The sequence below is a fragment of the Sciurus vulgaris genome (genome assembly GCF_902686455.1).
Source record: "Sciurus vulgaris genome assembly, chromosome: 5".
NCBI lineage: Eukaryota > Metazoa > Chordata > Mammalia > Rodentia > Sciuridae > Sciurus > Sciurus vulgaris.
In genome coordinates, this window is record NC_136465.1 from 107,637,068 (window position 1) to 107,662,999 (window position 25,932).

The 25,932-nt window shown below is 33.3% G+C and overlaps 1 protein-coding gene across 2 annotated transcripts in view; it reads right to left on the minus strand.

Moving 5' to 3' along the window:
* Nucleotides 1-25,932, minus strand: part of NELL2 (neural EGFL like 2) — a 433,796-nt gene that overhangs the window by 271,146 nt on the left and 136,718 nt on the right. For both annotated transcript variants that reach the window (XM_079139564.1, XM_079139563.1), the window contains exons 5-10: nucleotides 15,417-15,590; nucleotides 15,233-15,329; nucleotides 12,872-12,944; nucleotides 12,616-12,698; nucleotides 11,614-11,742; nucleotides 9,980-10,082 (exon numbers count right to left, since the gene is read on the minus strand). In XM_079139564.1, coding sequence (XP_078995690.1) covers nucleotides 9,980-10,082; nucleotides 11,614-11,742; nucleotides 12,616-12,698; nucleotides 12,872-12,944; nucleotides 15,233-15,329; nucleotides 15,417-15,590 — 659 coding nt within the window. The remainder of the gene's footprint in view (nucleotides 1-9,979; nucleotides 10,083-11,613; nucleotides 11,743-12,615; nucleotides 12,699-12,871; nucleotides 12,945-15,232; nucleotides 15,330-15,416; nucleotides 15,591-25,932) is intronic.

Sequence of the window (25,932 nt, forward strand, 5' to 3'; positions counted from 1 at the left end):
TTTTTTTGAAGAGTTTATTAAAAAATATCAGCACAAAATTAATGGAAGTATTTGGGAAACCACAGGATTATCTTGATGAAATCTCTCTTTAATAAAACTTAGCTATTTGTTTTTAGTAAAGTACTCCCTATCGTAGGTTCATTATCTTAACAAGGTAATACACAAATGAACTGGCCCACTTTTTAACACTTATTTATAGAATTAGAAAAGTGTCCTAATTCTATGAGTTATTACATATTATTTTAAATACTAAATTATGCTGCTTTTAGTGAGAAAAGGCTAACGCCAGACAACTCTGTACACGTAATTACCATTACCTTTCAATTCACTCAATTGTTTCTTATGACATAATAATCTTTAATAACAATGAATTTTCAAGAAATATTCTAAAAATACTACATCTAGTATGTTAGAAAACATACTTCTTTATTACTATTTCTACCTTTTTCATTATTGTGTAATTCCCCTCTCCAAGTATTGGCATTCTGGTTGCAGGGTCCCTTGTGTCTCTATAATGCCAACTAATTTGTAATTGTATTCATACATGAGAAGCTCAACACAACATGAATACTTCCTAGGCTTCCAGCATTACTACAGAGACAGCTATGTTTTTTGGTTATTTTGCTCCAAAATTATTTCCTTTTTAAATATAACCTAAATAAATCATTAAATTGTGTTTCCCTCCTTTTTGAAGAATAAGGAGATTCTTGGTAAATTATATATTCTTGATGAATTATATACCATTGATTTTTGTTTAAAAGTCATGAATACATGTTCAAAGGCCTCCACAAATCAGTTTTATAAGGTTATAATGCCCTTGTTAAAAATCTACAAATTTTTGAATGGCAGTCTTTTAATCCCCCCCAGATTACTATTTATTTTATCTGGCAGAAACATCCACATATATGTACAAATAAAAGAATTAAACTTCCAAATTATCACCTCTTTTTAAAAGCAAGAAAATTTCTCTTTGAAAAAATAAAATCATTTATTTTCTGTTACTGAAAATTAATGAAAGCAGTCTATAAATACAGCCATGTGCTACATAAATTTAGGTCAATGATAGACCACATATATGATGGTGATCCTTGTATAAGGGAGCTGAAAAGTTCCCATCACTTACTGACAATGCAATTATGATAACATAATAATATAATGTGTTACTTATATATTTGTGGTGATGCTGATGTAAACAAACCTACTATATTGCCCATGATATAAAAGTGAAACACACATAATCATGTACAAGTGCCTAATACTTGATAATGACTATGTTACTGGTTTGTGTATTCACTACACTATGCTTCTAACACCATTTTAGAGTGAACTTCTTATTTATATACATTAGAAAGGTTTTTGTAAAACAGTATATTGTATTATACAGCAGCAGCCTCATATATCTGATGACTACCCCATCTCTTGATTGCATGATTTTCTCATGTACTTGATTGAATCTTGTGTTGTTCTGTTCACCTTGGCTCCAGGAATAAGCTATATCATATTTATATGCCACATGGCCTAGACATAAAGTAGGCTACATCATCTAGATCTGTCTGAGTATACACTCTAACATTCAAACAAAGACAAAATCACCTCATGATGCATTTCTCAGAACATGTCCCATGACTGTACATGAAAAGGTGTTCATCTTAATTGGTCATTGGGGAATACAAATTTAAACTACCATGCAATACCATGTACCAACGTCATTGTTTATCAAAAGGGCTAAAATTAAAAATTTCAAGTGTGAATGAGCATGTGGAACAACTTTGAACATTCTTTATGTTGTTGGTGAGACAATAAACTATATTTTGGAGAACTGTTTGGCAATCAGGTTTTGTCTCAGAGTAAGACAGCTTTAACCTATAACCTAACAATTCCACTGTTAGGTATATACGCATCAGAAATACATGCATATATTAGACCCCAAACTATATAAAATTATATACAGATGTACTATTCATGTGGTCAAAATCCAGAAACCACTTAATTGTCCTTCAACAAGTGACTGAAATGTGTAACCTTACCCTAAATAATATATATGCAGTAACAAATATTAGTCATCTGTATCTACAACAAAAATAATGTGATAGATCTGCATCTATAAACATGATCTGCATCAAAAATATGAATGAATTTGAAAAACATGATTCTGAGTGAAAGAAACCAGACACAAAAAACAGTACATAAATTAGTTCCATGTGTTAATCTGGATCAAGATATACCCAAAATATTGAGGAAGATAATGGTTTGGGGAAAGTAGTACCATATATCAGAACACAATTCAAGAAGAAAAAAATTACCTCATATTACATATGATCTTAGTAACATCCCTTTATTTGGCTACACTATTCCTCTGTAAAATGGAAATAATGAAATTTTATCTCCCCAGAAGCAAATGGTTCTTTCAAAGATATCTTAAATATCTTGAGGTCCCAGGAAGCTATAAGATATATGCTCCAAGGAGATCATTTAGCTACTTTGTATTTTTAATCAATAAGATATGAATTATTCTTTTAATATAAATAATAATAGTAGCTAACATTGTTTTAATCATTTTAACCTCATACAAACTCAAGTAGCAAATATAATTGCTCCTCCACATTACAGATGAGGAAACTGAGACTATGAGAAGTCAAGTGATTTGATCAAAATACACAGCAAATAATTTGTAGAGCCAGAATTCATACTCAGAATATTGGACTTGTAACCCACAGACCTAATTACTCAATATGCAAACACATTATAGTAAGTCTATTTTATCTAAACAAGAACTTTTTAATTAATATAATCTGATGTCTAATCAGCACAAAGCATATTAAAATATAGTCTATATAATGTACTGAAACTCTGATGTTGCTCAATCAAAAGAAAAATAATTTTAATTTATTCATATAAAACTAGCCTCTGAGAAAACACTATGTACTACTGCTACTAAGCAAGCACCAACCAATTTTGAGGATTACATTCACATTTCCATACTTAATATTCCTCAAGTAATGGAGAGGAAATTTGCTGCCTTCTTATTTTTAAACATAGTCTCTTCTGTAAAAGACGTTCTAGCATCAGTCAGAATTAATTCTGATGCCCTAACTTCCTGAACTACCTTTTTTGTACAAGCTTGAATATACAATCCACTGAAAGAAAATAAGTAAAGTACTGATACTTTCAAATGTTTTCCAATTTCTGTGACTTTCAGAAACTTTCTGTGTCCTAGAACTTAGTCAATTATATTCTGAAATTCTTTATTTTTTAAAGAGTCAAGATTTTATATACTATAATTATTTCTACCTCATTCAGAGTTAATGTCACCTGACATATTGATTCATTACGTTGTCTAGGGCTATCTTGAATTTGCTACTAAATCTTGCTATTTGTTATTTGGGAGCCTGATATTGAGTTAAAGGACATGAAGATGGTGCCTGAAAGTGGAGAAGATGAATGACAAAAGCAAACTCTGCTTACTTTACAATTCTGTCCCCCCTCAACTAGAACTCTGGAACACCTCTAGCAAGTTTAACCAGTTGATAAAAGTGAATCACTTGGATTAATTATAGTCGATAATTTTTAAAATGGAAGTAGACCTACAAAGCACAGCACTGTCCAGTGGAATTTCTCTGGGACCACTAACTAATCATGTATTCTGGACAAATAATGCAATATTCTTGTTAGGAAGATGGAGGCAACATTCTTTGGCCCTTATTTGATATGTACAGATAAAATGAGGGACAAAGAATGCGCCTTCTAAGCTGAAAAAGTGAGAATGACTTCATTATATTTGTGATTACCATTACCTTAATGATCTGGCATTTGCATTCCTGACTTTGAATGTTAACCGATTTAACTCCACCACAGTAGCTCAATGGTAGAGGCAAGAAAAGTTAAGCAATTCCTCCCACAATTTTCCTCATGTATATTCAAAAAGGAAGGCTTGCTTCTCTCTGACTTCATTCCCAGAACAATCACCTTATTGCTATTCATCACTGTTTATATTCAGATAAAGGGTTGGAGCTGAAGTTACTGAGTTAAAAAAAAAAAAAAAAAAAGGCAGTGGGTTACCAAACAGGAATGCTCAGAATAGTGCAAACAACTCTAATGAATCAAGACTGAAAGCATTAAATTGAGAACACCAAATAGTGACTGGCTACTGCATGGTTTTATTCATTTCAATCTTGGCAAAGTAACATTGAGCAGTTAGGAAGAACTTCGGGAATGATAAATGATTTATCTCCTTTAACAGTTTGCACTGAAGAATATATTCTATTGATTTTTATGTCACTAAAAAGGCAATTGGAATGGGACAAAATCTTTACCACATGTACCTCAGATATATCATTAATCTCCAGGAAACATAAAGAACTCAAAAAACTTAACACCAAAAAAACAAATAACCCAATCAATAAATGGGCTAAGGAACTGAACAGATACTTCACAGAGGAAGATATACAAAGCAATAAATATATAAAATTTCAACATCTCTAGCAAGTAGAGAAATGCAAATCAAAATCACTCTAAGATTTCATCTCACTCTAGTCAGAATGGCAATTATCAAGAATACAAGCAATAATATGTGTTGGTGAGGATGTGGGGGAAAAAATACACTCATACATTGCTGGTGGGGTTGCAAATTGATGCAACTACTATGGAAAGCAATATGGAGATTCCTCAGAAAACTTGGAATGGAACCACCATTGACCTAGTTATCCCACTCCTCAGTATGTACCCAAAGAACTTAAAATTAACATACCACAATGATGGGACTACATCAATGTTTATAGCAGCTCAACTCACAATACCTGTTTACTATGGAACCAACCTAGGTGTCCTTCAATAGGTGAATGGATAAAGTGTGGCCGGCGAAACCTGGGGCCCAGGGTTACGCCACGTGCATCTAAAGATGGTGACTGGCAGAGAGCAAACGGCCTCCTGATTATGCCTGGAGAAAGGCAGGAAGCATTTACAATTGGCTGTATGATAATCAGTTCAGCCACCTAGGGCGGACAGATATACTTTACATGTACGCTCCGAGCGAGTGATCACTTGACCTTTAACAGGATTGGATGGACATATCTGGTTACAATTGCTTATGCATGAGACTGCTTATATATTGAGGGTGTGTTATCTGAATAAACGGGAAGCTGCTTCATGAACCTCTGAAGTGCACGTGTCTTTCGTCCCGCTGGTTGGGCCATAAGAGAAGTGGCTACGGAGCCGCTTGGAGCAGCCGGGCAAAGAAGCGGCCGTTTTCGTATAAAGAAAATATATATATCCATACCACATTTAAATTGTGTACACACACACACACACACACACACACACACACTGGAATATTACTCAGCCTCAAAGAAGAATGAAATGATGGCATTTGCCAGTAAACAAATGGAGCTGGAGAATATGCTCAGTGAAATAAGCCTGTCCCAAAAAATCAAAGGCTGAACGTTTTCTCTGATATGTGGATGCTAATTCACAATGGGGGGTGGAGTGGCTAGGGGGAAAAACAGAGTTATTTGGATTGGGGAGAAGGGAGTGAAGGGAGGGGAAGGAGTATGGGGGTGAGGATAGTAGAATAAATCAGACATTATTACCCTATGTGCATATCTGACTACATAACCAGTGTGAATCTACATCATGTACAACCAGGAGAATGAGAAGTAATACTGCATTTAGGTAGAATGTGTCAAAGTGCATTCTACTGTCATATATAACTAGAACTTTTTTTTTTAAGGAAATTGATCAAAAGCATCTCAAAGATAGGGTAGGTGCAGAGGTCTAGGAGGGCTTATGTGTTTCAAAGAGTAAAAACCTTGGAAATTAATGTATACTCCAATAAAATTAAGTTCTCATAATTTATAAAGTAGTATTGTTAAAATTAACATAAGTAGATGAGACTTTCTCCTCATGTTTCAGTAAGATAACATACACATACATACATTAAAAAATTACTGATATGTGTAACTATTTTTGTTTCTCCCACTGTAAGAACATATATAGAAATCTGTACTTTCTAAAAAAGTCAGATGATTGTTAAACTCATTTTCAGTAGTATATGTCTAATATGAAACTTTCCAGAAGCACATTTTCTAAAATATTCTTAGTGACTTGTTTTAAAATTGTGCCTTGTTGAGACGTCTTCCTAAATAATCTTTAACGATATCCATATGAACTAAATATTTATTTCCCTTAGGAGGAAAAAATCTATGCCTGTTTATGGTATTGTCTTGCTAGCTTTAGTAAAATGCAGAATTCATTAAAACTAGAAGTTCAAATCTTTTAAATAACAAACAAATATAGATATAAGCCCTCTATATCCCATGGCATTTATCTGATATCATCAGATATTACCAGAAAGACAAAGTCACTTCATCCTTGTGACTTTTTAGCCACATAAAATGAGAGAGTCAACTTAATTGTTTGGCTTTTTTTTTTTTCCCCAAGAATGCTGTGACTTGTGCACGGATTAATTTCATTTTTCACTAGTTTAGATATGAGGAAAATAGTCAGTTCTCCATCATTAGGACCAAAGTCTGACAGAAACAGTATGCATTAATGAATCTCACAATATTTTACCATTTCATTGTGCTTACATACTTGTTGGGAAGATTTCAAGAATTAGTGTGATTTAATAAGGCAGCTTATGGTTGGTTACAGAGACAACTGGTAATATCAAAACTGAAATTCACCACTTCTTACTAATGTACCCATCACAATAGCCTTTATTTCAATCAGCCTATATCTAATAAATTGACCTTGCTTAATGCAAATCTGTCCTGTTCACTGATAAGAACATAGAATATGGGAGGAAAGGATAAAAGTTGAATAGAAAGTATGATTCCAGTTATTGTTGTTTTATAATTAGGAAGCCCTATATTTAATCTGCCTTCCTCCTAGCTTCAAATAGCTACACAAAGAAAATCACAGAACATCACCACAGCTTCTAGTTATTAAGAGATGTCCAAGGAAAACTCAATTTACTTCTCACCAAGGAAATTAGTTAGTGACATGTGTTAAAACAATTGTATTCAATCCCTCTTAGTTCCTTCAAATCTACTTGACTAGGCTTCTACACTCTCATGAAATGAACTGGCTTTAATGTAAAGCCTAATAAAATTAAAAATAAATGAGCCCCTGAGGGAATGAAATCAATGGACTACAAAGCAACTTCCTGATTTTTCTCTGATAATGTCAGTCTCACCAACAGCAGCACAGGCTCACTGTGTAGCCAAAAGTAAGATACGACAAAGGTAAAGGAGTGAGGTACACATAAAACCCCAGTAAAAGTCACTAGTAATTCCCTCTCCCTCTTTCTCCATCACATTTCTCTTTTTGCCCCCCATCCTTCCCTTTCTCCTACTACCTTAAATGCATACATTTGAATACACTTGGACTTAAACAACTTTATATACTCTACAAACTTTATAATAACTCAGTGTTCATACATGTTTCTCCATTACAAAAAACAAATAGTAAAATGAGAAATTCTTTTAACAAGGATAAAGGAAAAGATGTTTAAAATTATAAGTAACATGATGCATTTTTATACATAAGTGATGAATCTTTGGAAAGAATAATTAGGAAAACTATCCCATTCACAATAGCCTTGAAAAAAATAAAATACTTGGGAATCAATCTCACAAAAGAGGTAAAAGACCTCTACAATGAGAACTATACAACACTAAAGAAAGAAATTAAAGAGATTATTGGAAGATGGAAAGATCTTCCATGTTCTTGGATAGGCAGAACTAATATTGTCAAAATGGCCATACTACCAAAAGTGCTATACAGATTCAATGCAATTCCAATTAAAATACCAACGACGTACCTTACAGAAATAGAGCAAGCAATTATGAAATTCATCTGGAAGAATAAGAAACCCAGAATAGCTAAAGCAATCTTTAGCAGAAAGAGTGAAGCAGGGGGTATCACAATACCAGATCTTCAACTCTACTACAAAGCAATAGTAAAAAAAACGGCATGGTATTGGTACCAAAATAGAAAGGTAGATCAATGGTACAGAATAGAGGACATGGACACACCCAAATAAATACAATTTTCTCATACTAGACAAAGGTGCCAAAAACATGCAATGGAGAAAAGACAGTCTCTTCAACAAATGGTGCTGGAAGAATTGGAAATCCATATGCAACAGAATGAAACTAACCCATATCTCTCACTGTGCATGAAACTCAACTCAGAATGGATTAAGGACCTCAGAATCAGACCAGAGACCCTGCATCTTATAGAAGAAAAAGTAGGTCCAGATCTTCAACATGTCGGCTTAGGATCAGACTTCCTTAACAGGACTCCCATAGCACAAGAAATAAAAGCAAGAATTAATAACTGGGATAGATTCAAACTAAAAAGCTTTCTCTCAGCAAAGGGAACTATCAGCAATGCGAAGAAAGAGCCTACAGAGTGGGAGAAAATCTTTGCCACTCATACTTCAGATAGAGCACTAATCTCCAGAATCTATAAAGAACTCAAAAAACTCTACACCAAGAATACAAATAACCCAATCAACAAATGGGCTAAGGAAATGAACAGACACTTCACAGAAGAAGATCTACAAAAAATCAACAAACATATGAAAAAATGTTCAACATCTCTAATAATAAGAGAAATGCAAATCAAAACCACCCTAAGATTCCATCTCACCATAATTAGAATAGCGATTATCAAGAATACAAGCAACATCAGGTGTTGGCGAGGATGTGGGGAGAAAGGTACACTCATACATTGCTGGTGGGGCTGCAAATTAGTGCAGCCACTCTGGAAAGCAGTGTGGAGATTCCTTAGAAAACTTGGAATAGAACCACCATTTGACCCAGCTATCCCACTCCTTGGACTATACCCAAAGGACTTAAAATCAGCATACTACAGAGATACAGCCACATCAATGTTCATAGCTGCTCAATTCACTATAGCCAGATTGTGGAACCAACCTAGATGCCCTTCAATTGATGAATGGATAAAGAAACTGTGGTATATATACAATGGAATATTACTCAGCCATAAAGAATGATAAAATTATGGCATTTGCAGGCAAATAGATGAAATTGGAGAATATCATGTTAAGTGAGATAAGCCAATCTCCAAAAACCAAAGGACAAATGATCTTGCTGATAAGTGGATGATGACACATAATGGAGAGTGGGAGGGGTCAGTGTTAGGGTTAGAGTTACGGTTAGGGAGGGGGGCAAGAATGGAGGAAGGAAGGACTGTATAGAGGGAAAAGAGGGGTGGGAGGGGTGGGGGAAAGGGAAAAAATAACAGAATGAATCAAACAACATTACCCTATGTAAATTTATGATTACACAAATGGTATGCCTTACTCCATGTACAAACAGAAAAACAACATGTATCCCATTGTTTACAATAAAAAAAAATTATAAGTAATATGGATGGACTGATTTTTCTTACTAATGAATGACCTAGCACTCCTTTGAGGATAGCTATAGAACGGAGCTCATACAATGTGTGCTAAAATGTAGAAAAGCTGCCTCAGACACTGTGTGAGACATTTTTTTCTGAATTGGGGCCATGCCCGTACCCACTGGATGATTCTACAATAATGTGGACTTCTGTTATTTGGGCTAATGTAGCAGTATATCTCCTGATGTTGAAGGTCAATTATATCATGGATTTCCTTGGTTATTGTGGCTGAATGTGAACTACTCTTTATCTATATTGGAGGTACTTATATTAAGCAATGCAATAGGTCAAATGCCTTCCAATAAGGTTCTCACACATCTTTCCTGTCACCATCACTATACAGAGTAGATTCTTCCAAGGAAAACAATATCCTGCTAGAAAAGAGAATAGCATTTCAAAATGGAAAAGAACAAATCAACCAAAATATATAAATATTCCATCATTTCCAAAAGCTACTTAGCTTGCTCAGATTAACCAGTGGGTTAAACATTTATTAATACAAAGTTTTATTTTTTCTAGAGAAAGTATTCATCATAAAATGTATGCTCACATTTGCATTCCTTACAGCATTTGCCATCCACATACGCAGGAGCTGATTTAATTGGGCATTCAGGAACTGGGCAGATCAAAGTTTCACACTGGATGGTTCCATTCTGAAAAGCAAACAATATTTAAAGAATTTCCAGGAAGGAATTTAATAGTCTCCAAGGTCTTTTTGATCCATTTCTAAAGCTTCAAACTCTTTACATAAATATCTTTATTTCCTTTAGCTATTATACAGTAGCATCCCTAATACAGTGACCCATAGCAATACAAGTTAAGTCATAACATATTTGGTGATTGTTCCCAATCTTTTGTCAAGCAACTGATCTTAAATAAACTATAGTCCTCATCTTCTGTATAGAAGTGGATAAGAACACAGGTACATGGAAGGGCACACCCCAACAAGGGGAATAGCAACCTCGGAGTAGGGCTGGAGCACCTAATTATTCCTAGATTACTCACCAAATGAACATCAACAAACCAGGCAATTTCTGGAATAGCTGCTACCATCCTGGAAGTCCCAGTTTCAAGAATCAGAATCTCTAATGGATATGTAAGATTGGACAGGCTGCCCCCACAAAGCAAGCTCGTGCTGACAATCACCACAGGATGCCCCAAACTGCAAACAGGCCCACAAGGAATTTGATTCCTTAAGGTCATCCAGAGGTCCCAGGTGGTTGGCTACTTAGGCTTTCCTAGTCATTTTATTGACTTCACCATAACACAGCCTAGATTTAGATTTTACTCAATTATATTTTTTGGTCCCCATTTACAAGACTGATAAGGTTATACTGTATTTATAAAGTGTTATAATTTTGGCAGGAACATGTTATGTTACTGAATAAAAGCCCTCTCTTTTCTCTCTCTTTCTCTCTTTTTCTCTTACACACAGTTATTTCTGAACTATGTTTTTATTTGTATGACAGTCTGCTTTTGAATAAACGAGATGACCATGGGGAAATTTAATGGTTAATTAATATGGATCTCTGACTTCTCTCCAGAAAGATTACTTTTTATCAGATGAGTTCAATGTGGAATTTAAAAGTTCAAAACCAAGCTCATTTTGAACTTTTCTTTGAAAATGAATATACTGTTATGAAATAATACATTAAAAGTCTATTTTATTAGTGAGCAATTAGACAAAAATCATGTTCATTTAAACCCTATAGTTTGTATTCCACTGTATTAGTAAACTATTTAAGATAATCTTATTTTTTAAACTCCATAATTTGTTTACATTGCTCAATTTGAACATGATATTTAATGTTATATATAATTTAGTTTTACTAAAATGCATTAATAAAACAAAGAGGGTCAAAATCCATGGAAATGCTAATGAGGAATATAGGAGAATCCTTTAAGAATCACCTTACTATGCTAATTTAAATTGCTAACTTCATGTGTGTACCAATAAACTTAAACTTTATAGCATTCCTAAACCACAATCATCTTTACAGACTAGAAAGTGTTTTTAATAATGTAACACAAGGCTCCTTAGATGTGACCAGGTTTTCTGGCACTTTAGTGTTGTGTCTTGAGGAAATGGGTCTTGAAATTTTCATGATTACATTGTTTTAATAAATTTTTAAAGAAGTGGGAACATCTGAGTTCCTGTCCTCTGAACACAAATAGAAGCCATACCAGGCATGTGCAGTTTTTACAACCGTCTGTCCAGGACTCGAATTCTCGGTAGGTGGTTCCCTTCATGGTGCAAGTCCTCTCACAATAGCATTGATCCAGTCTATTCATTCTCTGTTCAGCTCGAGACAGCTGTGACACAAAGGAAGGGTTCACATTGTTCACCAACCCAGCAATGCAGAAATGCAAAACATTCCAGCAGGCATCTAATTTTTTTAAGTATACAGCAATAATGATAGCTGTGCACATCAAACACTTAGTTATTAAAAAAATCAAGTCTTTCTTTTAAAAGGAAGGGGCTTTCTTTACTTTTTGTGAAAAATTTGTTCCTTGACTTTAAAACAAAAAGTACAATTTATGAAACACAAATCGATGGCTAATTCAATATGCATCACTCAATGCAGAAAAACATTTTCTATTTTTTTAAATGTTGCTTCATTAATAGTTTACTCAAGTGAAAAAGTAAATTTAGGAGTTATATAAATAACAAGTCACTGTACAATACAACTTTCAGGTAATTTATAACTACTGCGCAAAATTTAAAAATCTGGTGAAATTGTCAGAAAACCTGATATATACTTAAGACATTAGTGAATAAACCTACTACTGCAACATAGTGGTAGAAAGCATTTGTGAAACCATTTCCTTGATAAAATTATACTATACATATTCTTTACATTGTCTTGCTTCCTCTGGCTTATAACAAAAAGCTAAATAGTAATAACTAATAATGAAAACTTAAACTAAAAATAAATCTTGATGTGTGATAAGCAATGGATAAAAGGTAATCTGCTTTATTCCTGATTTACTGAATCATTTGTTATACAGATGGCTGGGATCTGAATATTTATAAGCCTTTTCCTTGAGCAAGGATTTAGATTCAGTACTTCCAAATAGTGTGGTATAAGGAATATCTCAAAGGAGAAAATCAATGGTTATAAAAGGAACTATTTGAAACCTCAAGGATTTCTTAGTTCCCTCACTATATTTTTAAGAAGCTTTTACCTTGGCTGATGTTTTGGCTAGAATATCCTGCAGCTCCATGATTTTCTGCACAAGTCCATGGAAGTCATTGCAAGTTGGACAGGCTGGAATTACAAACACAACGTTGGTCAAATTGTATTTATAGGGGGCTCAATCTGATTAAGTCTATGCTGACATCCATTAGATGTGAACTCCAATTTCAAACTGACATTCTAGACAAAATTAAGCAAGAAGCACACTTTTTATCACATCACACAGTAGAAGGACAAATACTTACTGCGATTAAGATCTGGGCACTGAGCAATAAATCCTTGGGGCATGACTAGTAATTGCACATCTTGCATTATGCCCTGTGTGTGAAAAATAAAGAAAAAGAAATATTGTTTTCGTTTGCCCAAATTATGCTCAACAGCCAAGTTCATGAAGAAAACATTAAAGAACAGACTCACCAAAATCCCTGAGTAAAGAGTCTTTTTTAATATATTCCTTCTACTTTATACCAAGGGGAAGAAACTCATCAGGCAAAACAGATTATTACCCATGTAGCCTCTTACTGATAATATTTTTAAAGCCTTAAGATTAAATGTCAAGATATAATTAAGTGGCAATAGGTTGTTAGGAGAAGTTATTTTTAGTTAGCCACCGAAGTAGGGTTTGAAAATGACCTTTAAAAATTAACCTAAAAACCACTTCCAGCTTTAGCACCCCTGAAATTGTTATCAATTTTGAATTAACTTTAATCATCAAAATGAAAAAAATAGAAAAACTGAATCTTGAAAGCAATGCTCATTTGAGCATTTCTTCTTTTTTAGTGGGATATTTTAAAACTAATTTCTTAATTCAAAAAGGACAATAGATTTATTAAACAGCTGCAGCAAGACTTACTGGTGAATCCTAAGAGCAGAAAGTTTAGCATGAATTTTTTTTTTTAAATGCCAGCTAGAAATGACCCGTTTTACACAGAAGGCTTCATCACATGTTTATAGGAAAAATTTACATGCATCCTTAGTCATTAAGGTATAATTAGTTTCCAGCTTGCTGAGCTCTTAAAGCAAAGGCCAATGGTAACTCAGAAATGATCTCATCAGACACACTCCAGCTGTCCCTTTCATCCACCACCCCCTCCCTTCCTTCATCAACTTTTTTTCCCTTTAATTGATATTTCCCTTTATTCCTTTGAAAAAGACAGGCAAAATGTCTAATAGCATGGGTAAAAGTTCCAACATGTTATGAAGGCAATTCTGGATGTACCTATAGAGATTTATCATGTGTTTATCTTTCACATGGGTAATCTGATTAATAACAGGTGTCACTAGGAATGATAAACATTTTGGTATACTGTGTGGCAATGACTGGATTTGTTGTTTGTTTGAGTTTGAATTAAGGAGTCAACTCCTGCACAAACTTCTATCACTTAAAAGCAGCAATGTTACAAAAAGCTACACATATAGTTACTTAGGTTATGTACTGTACAATTCTAATGGATACCATTCACTGACTATAATACAGACGATTACCCACAGAGTTGTACACATAATTGACGTGTAAGGACTGTAAAGTCACATCTGGGCTCCCTGGAAAAGACTTTCATAATTCAATTGAGGAGAAATTTGGAACACACAGCATGCATCTTCCACTCCCTACATGGGACAAGAGCATTGATTTTTAGGAATTGTAAGCATGGAATCAATTTTCCACGTGCCACTTACTAGCTGCCTGGGTTTGGGCAACTCACTTAACCTCTCTGAACAGGTTTATGCATATGTATATAAGAAAAGACCATGCATTAACACTAGCAAGGCTATGGATAAGTTTGAATACTGCATTCAAAGCACCTGGATTCCAGGCAATAATGTTTAAATAAGTTTTAAAACAAATTACCTTTGTAAAACTATATGCTTTTCTCAGAACACAATTTTAAACTTACTGATACCTCTACCATAAAATCCGTGAGTTGTACACATCACCTATCATTCTTTAACAAACAGTCATTAAGCCACTGCTGCATGCAGGCACTGTCACAGTCACTCGGAGAAAATGGCTGCACTGTAGGCTTGGAGCCAAGCAGTCTCTGGTCTTTATTTCTCCATCCTTAAAATTTAAAAATTAAATCGTTTGATCCTCTCCAATCATAAAATTCTGTGAAGTGGTTCTAAGTACACATTTAAAAAAAGATATAACTTATGACTGCTTTCTATTAGGGCACATTTGTGCACATATATGTATTCTTACTTTCTGGAGTTTGAGGGGACCAGAAATAATGAATATTTTTTAAAAAGCTTCAAATTGTTTATTATTAACATCCCTGTAAAAGTATCACCAAAGGTTATACTTCAGTGATCTGTATGTCAACATTTTAGATTTTTATTGCTTTTAATGCTTAATTTTAAAAATAACATGTTAACTGTCCCAATTATGATCATCTCTTTAAGGATTAAGGACCAAATTCACTGAAGAGACATTTTGCCAGTTAAATAAAAGACCAGTGGAAAAGGAAAAAGAATGGAAAATAGAAATAGATACAAATTAAAAGTACGCCTTTCTTATTTTTGTTCCACATCATAAAAAGTGAAACAAACTTGTCCAAACTCATTAGAAAACTTTTACAGTTTATGCTCAAACTCTAGCCAAATGATACCTTGAAGTATCCATGTGCATTATTTCTCTGTCCCAACCAAAATGTTGTGCCTACAGGCAAGTCTGTAGAGGGCTTTTCCACCACTCTTTCATAAATTCTGCAAAAAGAAAAATCAGAGAGGAATATAAATGGAGAGTCATTTCTTAGAATCTTCCATTTTCTGAAGTGAGAACATTTCACTTACTTATTACAGTCAATGTGTAAAATCAAATGGGAGGCACTGATGGCTAAGGAGAGCTTATGCCACTTGTCATCAGCCAAAATGTAAGGAAACACTTCTGTGTGAGGACGATGACTGCCTGAGCGGTAATGCAGTCTAACTTCATTCCGATGGCCACTGCTTTCTAGTTCCAGATACCTGCAGAGAGAAGAGCCAAAAGAGATGCATTAAAAATTAAGTTCAGAAATGACTCAGGTGACCTCTATTCAGAATAGACTGATGTCCCATTCCTCCCATTAAGTACAACTAGACAGTATATATAAAACAAGTATAAGAGTTTAAAACACTACACAATGTGCATATGTACTGAAACATCACATGATACCCCATAAATATATATATATATAATTGTTAAGACAGAGCAGGAAAAAAAAAGAAGAGAATAAAGATGGAGAAAACAGAGAAAACCAGTTAGGGACCTCAAGCCCAAAAACAATATGGTAGTGAGTTCACTGGGTTTGCTTTTTTTTTTTTTTTTTTTTTTTTTTTTTTTTTTTTTTTTTTTTTTTGCCCAATTTATTCAGACTTGCAGACGAAGAAGCCCACGTTCTGGAAATACTAAAAAATGCAGACCAAAAGAATCCTTATCAAAAAACTTCTCTCTCTAACCAAAGGATAAAGAAACTATAAACAATCCAGAAGTTTTTCAAAGGGTGAATGGCTGAACAAACTGTGATATAATAGTACAAGGAATACTGTTCAGCAATAAGAAAGAATGACTAAATAAGGGTTGGGAAGGGGACTAAAGCAGGAAAGTTACTTTGGAGCTACTGTAATAATCCATAGGAGTGGTGTCTTAGGGGTAGTTGTGGTAGATACTGTAGAAAGTTTCTATTTTACATATATATGGAAAATTGAGCTGTCAGAATTTGCTGATGGTGCAGTGTTGACAAAAAAACAATTTGGCGGAGACTGGATTTTTTACTTCAATATGTTAAACATGAACAAGTGAAAAATAAGAAGTACCATATATTGATATGGACACTGGGGGAGGAACAAGTTTAAGAAAAATGAAATCAACAAGTAGAGAAAAAGGAATTCTTGCACAGGTATGGAAATGAGTACGATTAGTACAGCATTATGGAAAACAGTATGAAGGTGCTTCAGATAATTAAAAAATAGAACTGTCATATAATCCAGAAATCTCCACTAGATGTGTGTGTGTATGTTCATTTATGTATGTATATGTATATCTCCAAAGGAAATGAAATCAATATGTGGAACAGACTCCCATGTTCATAGCAACAGTAGTCACAGCAGCCCAGAAATAAATACAAAGTGTCCATCAACTGACAAACAGAAAATATGGTAAATACACAGAACAGAATACTAGTCATCCATAATAAAGAATGAAATTCGGTCATATGCAACAATATAAATGGAACCAGTTAAAAAAGTCAAACACAAAAAGAAAAGTACTGCAAGATTGTGGAACCAACCTAGAAGCCCTTCAACAGATGAATGGATAAAGAAACTGTGAGATATATATAATATATTATTATATATATAGAATATATATTGTGTAATTATTATATATTATATATGGAATATTATTCAGTCATAAAGAAGAAGAATATTATGGCATTTGCAGATAAATGGATGAAACTGGAGAATATCATGCTAAGTGAAATAAGCCAATCCCAAAGAACCAAAGGCTGAATGTTTTCCCTGATTAGTGGATGATGATATATAATGAGGGAGAGGGAAGTAGGGGAGAGGGAAGAATGGAGGACCTTTAGATTACATAGAGAGAAATGAGAAAGAGGAGGGGGCGGAGGTATGAAAAATGATGGAATGAGACAGATATCATTACCCTATGTACATGTATGATTACATGAATGGTATGAATGTACATCATGCACAACCATAGAAATGAAAAGATGTGCCCCATTCTTGTACAATGAATCAAAATGCAGTCTGTAAAAATTTTAAACATATAATTAAAAAATTATCTCACTCATATATGGAATACAGAAAAGTTGATCTCATAAAAGTTCAGAACAGAATGATGGGTACCGAAGGCTGGGGAAAGTAGTGGAGAGGAAAAAGTTTGCTCAATGAGTACTAAGTTAGAGTTAGAAAGAAGCAAGGTCTTCTGGTGTGCTTCTGCACAGTGAGGTGATTATAGATAACAATAATGTACTATACATTTTGAAAAACAGGAAGAAAATTTGGAAAGATTTCATCAAAAAGAAATGGTAAGTATTTGAAGCAACAGACATGTTTAGCCTGAATTAAACATTACATAATGTGTACATGTACTGAAATACCAAAAGGACTCCCATTAATATGGGCAATTCTGTGTTTTTATATGTTAAAAATAAATTTAATTTAAATTAAAAAATAAAAATTTTTAAAACTACAATAAACTCATATTGTGTTTATAGTATGTGTTCCTAATAACACTGAAGAGGATATATGGGTGGGGAGAGCTAAATTTGTAAATGTGAAATGAAGAGGATGATCATGGACAAAGCAATGTGAGAGTCACAGGCACATAGATCATATTGATAGCCATGAAGACATAGGGATTGCCAGGGAATTAACATGAATAGAAGAAGGACACTCACCATTTTGAGGAGTAATCAGCAAAGGAAATCAGTAAATTTGGTCAGTGAGATTAGAGGAGAGAAAAATGAGATGGGAATCCCAAAGGTTTAGTGATGAAGAGCATGCCTCAAGAAAAGGGAATGATCCTCTGCGCCAAATGTCACTAACAGGTCAAGTAAGATGAAGACAACCTGTGGATGGGTATCTGATGGTCCTAATGCTATTTGGGAATACTTATTAGATGAAAAGTCTGATTGAATAGGTGCAAGAGAGAATGGGCAAAGAGAAAATGAACAGACACTTTGGGAGCAATAGGAAAGTAGATTCTAACAGACATGTAGTAAAGGGAGATTTTTCTTTAAATTTATTGTTGAGAAATACTATGCATGTGTGTATGCTGCTGGGAATAATCTGTAGAAGAAGGAAATAAGGCATAATTGAAAGAAAGAAGACATTGGAATAAAACAGAAGCCACAAAGTAAAACAGTTTAATTACATTTTAACTATATAAAAAATAAAGTTTTCTCAATGGAAAAAAATAGTTTAAATAAAATTAGACAGCAAGTGGCATTCTATAGGACACGATGAAATATTTAATATATTACATGCTGATGTTCACAATACATGAAGTATACCTGTAAGTCAGTAAGAAAAAGTAACTTAATGGATTTGCCAATTAGATTAGCGAAAATTAAAAGAATAATAAGGTCCATTATGAATAAAATGTGGTGAAACAACACTATGATTCATGATTTGTTCATCAACCAACAGAAGCATCTTGAAAGGTAGTTTGGAAAAGTATCCAATATTAAATGTGTATAGTTTTTAAACTAGCACTTCCAAATCTAAAAATCTACCCTACTATAAAAATAGCACAAATAAGAAATGATATATTCAGAAGATGCTCATGGAGGATTTATTTAAAATCTGAAATAAAACTTTAAAAAGTGCAGATTTTAAGCAAAAAAAAAATCAAATGTGACAAAGAAGATCAATCAATATTGGTTAAGGTAATCATTCAATAAGATATAATGATTGAATATATTTATTCCCCAAATGTCAGTCACCTACTTACTTAAACTTTACTTTATACAAAGACTCAGACCCCAAAACAATAATATTGAGTGATTTCAACATACCTCTTTCACCAATAGATAGGTCATCTAGACATAAACTAAGCAAAGTTTCTTCAGAACTAAAAAAATATATAATTAATCAAATGGATCTAATAGACATCTACAGAATATTTCATTCATCAAAAAAACTGTGCTTTCTCTTAACTGCATATGGAAATTTTTTCCAAAATATACTATATTTTAGGATACAAAGCAAGTCTTAGTAAATATGAAAAAAAGAGAGAAAGAAAAGGAAGTCCAGATAATTCCTTGCATCCTATCAAATCATAATGGAATGAAATTAGAAACTGATAACAAGTTAAAAAATAGAAACCATTGTAATACCATGGAAATTGACTAAATAGCTTGAATAAGGAATGGGTCATAGACAAAATCAGGGGAGAAATAAAAAAAAATCTTAAAAACAAATGAGAACAAAGATGCAACATATCAAAATCTCAAGGAATGATGAAAGCAATTCTAAAAGGAAAGCTTGAATTGAATAGCTACATAAAAATAAATAACAGAAAGATTCCAAATAAATAATCTAGTGTTATACTTCAAGGCCCTAGAAAAGCAAGAACTAACTGCAAAATCAATAAGAGACGTAGAAGACAGGAAATTAAAATCAGAGCCAACAATTTGAGAATAAAAAAATACAAATATCAATGTAACAAAGATTTGGTTCTCTGAAAAGATAAACAAGATTGATAAACCTTTAGCCAAACTAACCAAAAGAAATAAGAGAGAAGACCTGAAAAAACAAACTTAGAAATATCAATACAGATATTTCGGAAATCCAGAGGAAATAACTAGGAACTATTTTTTTGTTATTATTATTTTATTTTTACAGACTGCATTTTGATTCATTGTACACAAATGGGGTACATCTTTTCATTTCTATGGTTGTGCATGATGCAGATTCATATCATTCGTGTAATCATACATGTACATAAGGTAATGATGTCTGTATCATTCCACCATTTTTCTTATCCCTCACTCCCTCTCTTTTCCCTCTATGTAATCTAAAGTTCTTTCATTTTTCTCTCATTTTGCACCCCCCCCATTATAAATCATCACCCACTTATCAGGGAAAATATTTAGCCTTTGGTTTTTTGGGATTGGCTTATTTCACTTAGCATGTTATTCTTCCAATTCCATTCATTTATCTGCAAATGCTATATTATTATTCTTTATGGCTGAATAATATTCCATTGTGTATATATACCACAGTTTCTTTATCCACTCATCTGTTGAAGGGCATCTTGGTTGTTACCACAACCTAGCTATTGTGAATTGAGCTGCTATAAACATTGATGTGACTGCATTAATGTAGTATGCTAAATTTAAATCCTTTGGGTATAAACCCAGGCGTGGGATAACTGGGTCAAAATATGGGACCATTCCAAGTTTTCTGAGAATTCTCAAATATTCCTGAAATCCAGAGGAAATAACTAGGAACTATTTTAAAATAAAAATTTTTTTATTTGTTCTTTTTAGATATATATGAGTGTCGAGTGTATTCTGTCATATTATACATACATGGAGCAAAACTTATTCTAATTAGGTGTGGTTTTACATGATGTGGAGTTTCACTGGTCATGTATTCATGAACATAGGAAAGTTATGTCCAATCCATACTACTGTCTTTCCCATTCCAATCCCCATTCCTTCCCTTCATTCCTCTTTATCTAATAAAATGAATGTCTATTCTCCCCACCCCCTTTTATTGTGTGTTAGCATCCACACATCAGAAAGAACTTTGGGCTTTTGGTTAAAATAAAAATTTTAAAAATATTTTTAAATTATTTAAAAACAGAAAATACCAATTATTCATTCTTAACGGAACTATTATGCATCTGTATTCTGTAATAGTATATTGCTCTACAAAATAACAAGATTTTGAAATGAAACAATATCACAATGTACTAGTAAGTAAACAAAAAAGCTCTATATAACCCCATTTTGTTTGGAAAAACCTTGTGCACACCTGTCTATTTGGAGAAAAAAAAATTCAAGATGAATAATGCCAAAATATTAACAGTAATACTTCAGGGAAGTACAAACAAAGGGAAATGATATAAGAAAGCATCACACATATATGTATATGTACCTAGCCATATGCTTATATATACATAGTAAAAGTTCATATACATACACCTATTAATGTGTATATATTCATGTGCAGGTATACAGTAAAATTCTTTGTTAAGATATAAAGAAAAAGAATAAGTAATCAAAAATTAAATCATATCCATAAATTATAAAGAATAAATAAAACACCAAGTTGTTTGGATTTTATCCAAGTTACCAACCATAGAACATTTTTAAAATTTTATATTCAATTGACATAACTGTACATATTTATGGGATACAATATGGTAATTCAATCCATGCATGCCATGTGTAATAAATCTGAATAGTTAGCATATCCATCATTTCAAATATTTATCATTTCTTTGTGTGAGAATATTCAAAATCCTCTCTTCTAATGCTTTTAAAATAAACATTGAATTGTTAATAACTATAGTCACCCTGCAAAGGCTAGAATTTATTCTTCCTATCTAACCATAATTTTCTACCTGTTAACCAATGTCTCTCCCTCTTCCCTTCCCAACACCCAGCCTCTGGTAACCACTATTCTACTTTTTACTTCTAGTATATCAATTTTTTAGGTTCCATATTTGAGAAAGATCAAACAATACTTGTCTTTCTGTGCTTGGCCTTATTTCACTTGATGTAACATCCTCCACATTCATCAACGTTGGTACAAATGATAGAATTTTGTTCTTTTTATGGATCAATAATATTCCATTGTAGATATATATCCATTCATCCATCAATGCAAACTCAGGTTGATTTTATACCTTGACTATTGTGAATAATACTTCAGTAAACACAGAGTGAAGACATACTGATTTCCTTTCTTTGGATATTTAGCCAACAGTAATATCACTGGATCATATGGTTGTTAATCTTTGTTTTTTGAGGTACTTCCATTCTGTTTTCCATAACAGCTATACTAATTTGCATTCTTACCAAGGTTGCATGAGTTCCCCTTTCTCCACATCTTCCTCAGCATTCCTTATTTTCTTTTTTGAAAATAGCCATTCCATATGAAAAAATGTTCAACATCTCTAGAAATTAGAGAAATGCAAATCAAAACTAGTCTAAGATTTCATCTCGCTCCAATCAGAATGGCTATTATCAAGAACACAAGCAACAATAGGTGTTGGCGAGGATGTGGGGAAAAAGGTACACTCATACATTGCTGGTGGGGCTGCAAATTAGTGCAGCCACTCTGGAAAGCAGTATGGAGATTCCTCAGAAAGCTTGGAATAGAACCACCATTTGACCCAGTTTTCCCATTCTTTGGTTTATACTCAAAGGACTTAAAATCAGCATACTACAGTAACACAGCCACATCAATGTTTATAGCAGTTCAATTCACCATAGCTAAAATATGGAACCAACCTAGATGCCTTTCAGAAGATGAATGGATAAAGAAAATGTGAGATATATATATATATATATATCTATATGCTTATATATACATAGTAAAAGTTCATATACATACACCTATTAATGTGTATATATTCATGTGCAGGTATACAGTAAAATTCTTTTTTAAGATACAAAGAAAAAGATAAACTAAGTAATCAAAAATTTAAATCATATCCATAAATTATAAAGAATAAATAAAACACCAAATTGTTTGGATTTTATCCAACAGCTACCACCAAAGAACATTTTTAAAATTTTATATTCAATTGACATAACATTGTGTGTTATGTCACACAATGGAATATTAGTCAGCTTTAAAGAGGAATAAAATTCTGTCATTTGCTAATAAATGGACAGAGTTAGGCAATATCATGCTAAGAAGGCCAAAACCAAAAAACCAAAGGTTGAATGTTTTCTCTAATATGCAGATGCTAATTCCCAATATGGGGGATAGGGAAGAATAGAGTTACTTTATATTAAGTAAAAGGGAGTGAAGGGAGGGAAAATGGTATGAGACCAGGAATGATAGTAGAGTGAAACAGATATTATTACATCAGGTACATATATGACTGCATGACCCATGTGATCCTACAACATGTATAATCAGAAAAATGAGGGATTACACTCCATTTATGTATGTTCTATCAAAATGAATACATGTATTCTAGCATCAAAAAGAAAAAAAGAAAAGAACTACTCTAATTGTGGTGAGATGATACCTCACTGAAGTTGTGATTTGCATTTCCCTGATAATTAGTGATGGTAAACATTTCTGAGAAAATTTTTATGAGTACATTTTGTCTTATTATTTAATAATAAGTATTCTTATCAATTCAACTAGAAAGTTCTATAATGATAGAGAAGCATTAGTTCTTTTAAAAAATTATATCCTCAAACACACCACCCTATTGCTACATTCTTGTAATTCTTAACATACTAAGGTAAGAATCCTATTGTTGCTATCCCCCTCTAGATACTATTAGAAATGACATTTATAATGAATTCCTAAACCTGATAACAATGGTAACTTAAGAACAATGAGGAAAATACTATGCCCTGCTAACAAGAACAACTCCTTTAAGAAGATAAGTATTTTATCAAAAGTTGTATTTTCATTAGTAGCATCACTGTTTTTTAATGAAATAGAAATGTAATACAGAAAAAATTGTATCGAGAAAAATAAATGGTCTAAAACATTTAGAAATGTGCCTAGCATATGGTTAGTACTTGATAAATAATAGCTTTCATTAATAGACTGGAAGATAGTTCAAAAGAGTCAATTCAAAATTGATTAAGAAATTTTTGAAATAGAATGTTTTTGAAACCAGTCTCTACAAAGACATACAAGACCATATGAATACACAAATCTACATGGAAATACGATTACTACATAATTAGAAGTTTAAAAGTATATATAATGAACATAGGACACATTTTGATCAAGAAAAATGTCAGAATATTCACTTTTCCTCACTGTATGGATTCTCAGGAGAACACTCTTGCTCTCCAATCTTCCTGCCACTATACCAAGGCTTAGCATGACAGAGAGCCTAAATATCCAAACTCAAAAGTCAGATGGCTGGGTTCACATCCAGGTACCCTTCTTGGTAATGGTGATGTTGTTACCACACTATAAAACAGATACTAATAATTTTCTCAGAAATTTAGTGAGGATTTGATTGAGTTTTAAATTAAGAATACTCAGCAGAAACAAACATTTGGTAAGGATAGCGAACATTAGCTATCATATTCATTTCAAAAAGAAAGAGATCAAGTCCTCCCTCTTCCTTCCTGTGGTACAGCAAGGGGCAAGCCCATGATATACCCCTACAATGCATACTCTTTCCTGAGACTCCAAACATTGACAGAGCACAGCTAGGAAGGAAGGGACAGGAGTATTTCTTTTTGTAGTGGCAGCAGCATCCGAGGAAACTTTGTGAAGAAGCAAGAACTATGCATCTTGCTTCCTGATTGCTGGCCACAAGGGCAACTTTTGGTGATATTTTTGTTCCAAATTCTTTTACCCCAGCCACCCATCTGTTCTGTAAATTGCCCTCCAACCCAGCAACTTCAAAAATCACCTTATAACCTTTCAGAGACCTAAATGATACATTAAAATTGTGATCATGGGGAATATATATATATAGTTGGAACAAAATGTACCAACATTTCTAAAGGCATTGTTTGAGTGATAGAGCCATGAGTAATTTCCAACCTTCTCTCTATGATCCTTTATTTTCTCTTTTACCTTTAATAAGCATAAACTACCTTAAATTAAAAACTGCATTTTAAATCCCAAGGAGATAATTTATTACACTTGAACATATCATGTCTCCCTGATTTGTTATTCATAATTTTGAGAGGTAGGTAGAATCAGAAATAAAGTTCACCCTTTGTTATAATTTATGCCCTTGTTATTCAAATATCCTTTGCATTTGGCAGAAATATAAACTAATTTAAGATTAGGCTTCAGAGAAATAGGCAACAGTGGCAGGACATCATTCATCTTAACAACCTCCTTCATAACTCAAGATTAAAGGATAAAAATAAGGTCACATCTCATTTGACAAAAAGGTTGCACACAACATGAAATGAGAAATTTTCCACTGCCTTAAATTAAACCCTAATAGAAAAATGATCAGATCATCTCAGTACATTAAGGTACCACCCAGTTGTAAATTAGTTACCCAAAGAAAATCCACATCTACTTTTAGTGCCAAATATATCATTAGTGTAGCTCACAGAAAGCACAGCTACAAAGTAGTTAACATGTACAGGCCTTGGAATTGAAAACCCTGCTCATAGACTAGCAGGAGCTAGAAATTCAGCAACAAATACCTCCTCACGGTATTTGAATGCTAAGGTATTAGGTGCAAAAGGCTAACACCTTCGCTCCTCTAGTGAGGGAATGAGCCTGATGACACTATTTCTGTTTACCTGTCAGACCAGGGTGGAAATGTAGAGGGATTCAAGGACAGTATGTCTCATTGAGCAGTCTCTGTTGCTGATTATATGAAGATGAAATTGTTGTATATGCTGATCTGTATGTTTTGTACATTTCCACTGTGATTGAATCATTGTAAAAAGAAAAAAGAAAAGAATCACCACTCTATTTTATAATGATGATAAAGCAGCTTTACTAAATTATTGCAGTTATGTTTAAAAATAAAACACTGCTTAGCCTCTTACTACTGCCTATGACCTGGGTAGAGTATATGGCCTCTCACTGCCTCTGTTGCCTTATCTATATAATGAGAATTCAAAATAATACTCCATTTAAAGCAAAATGCCCAAAACAGAATGCACTCAAT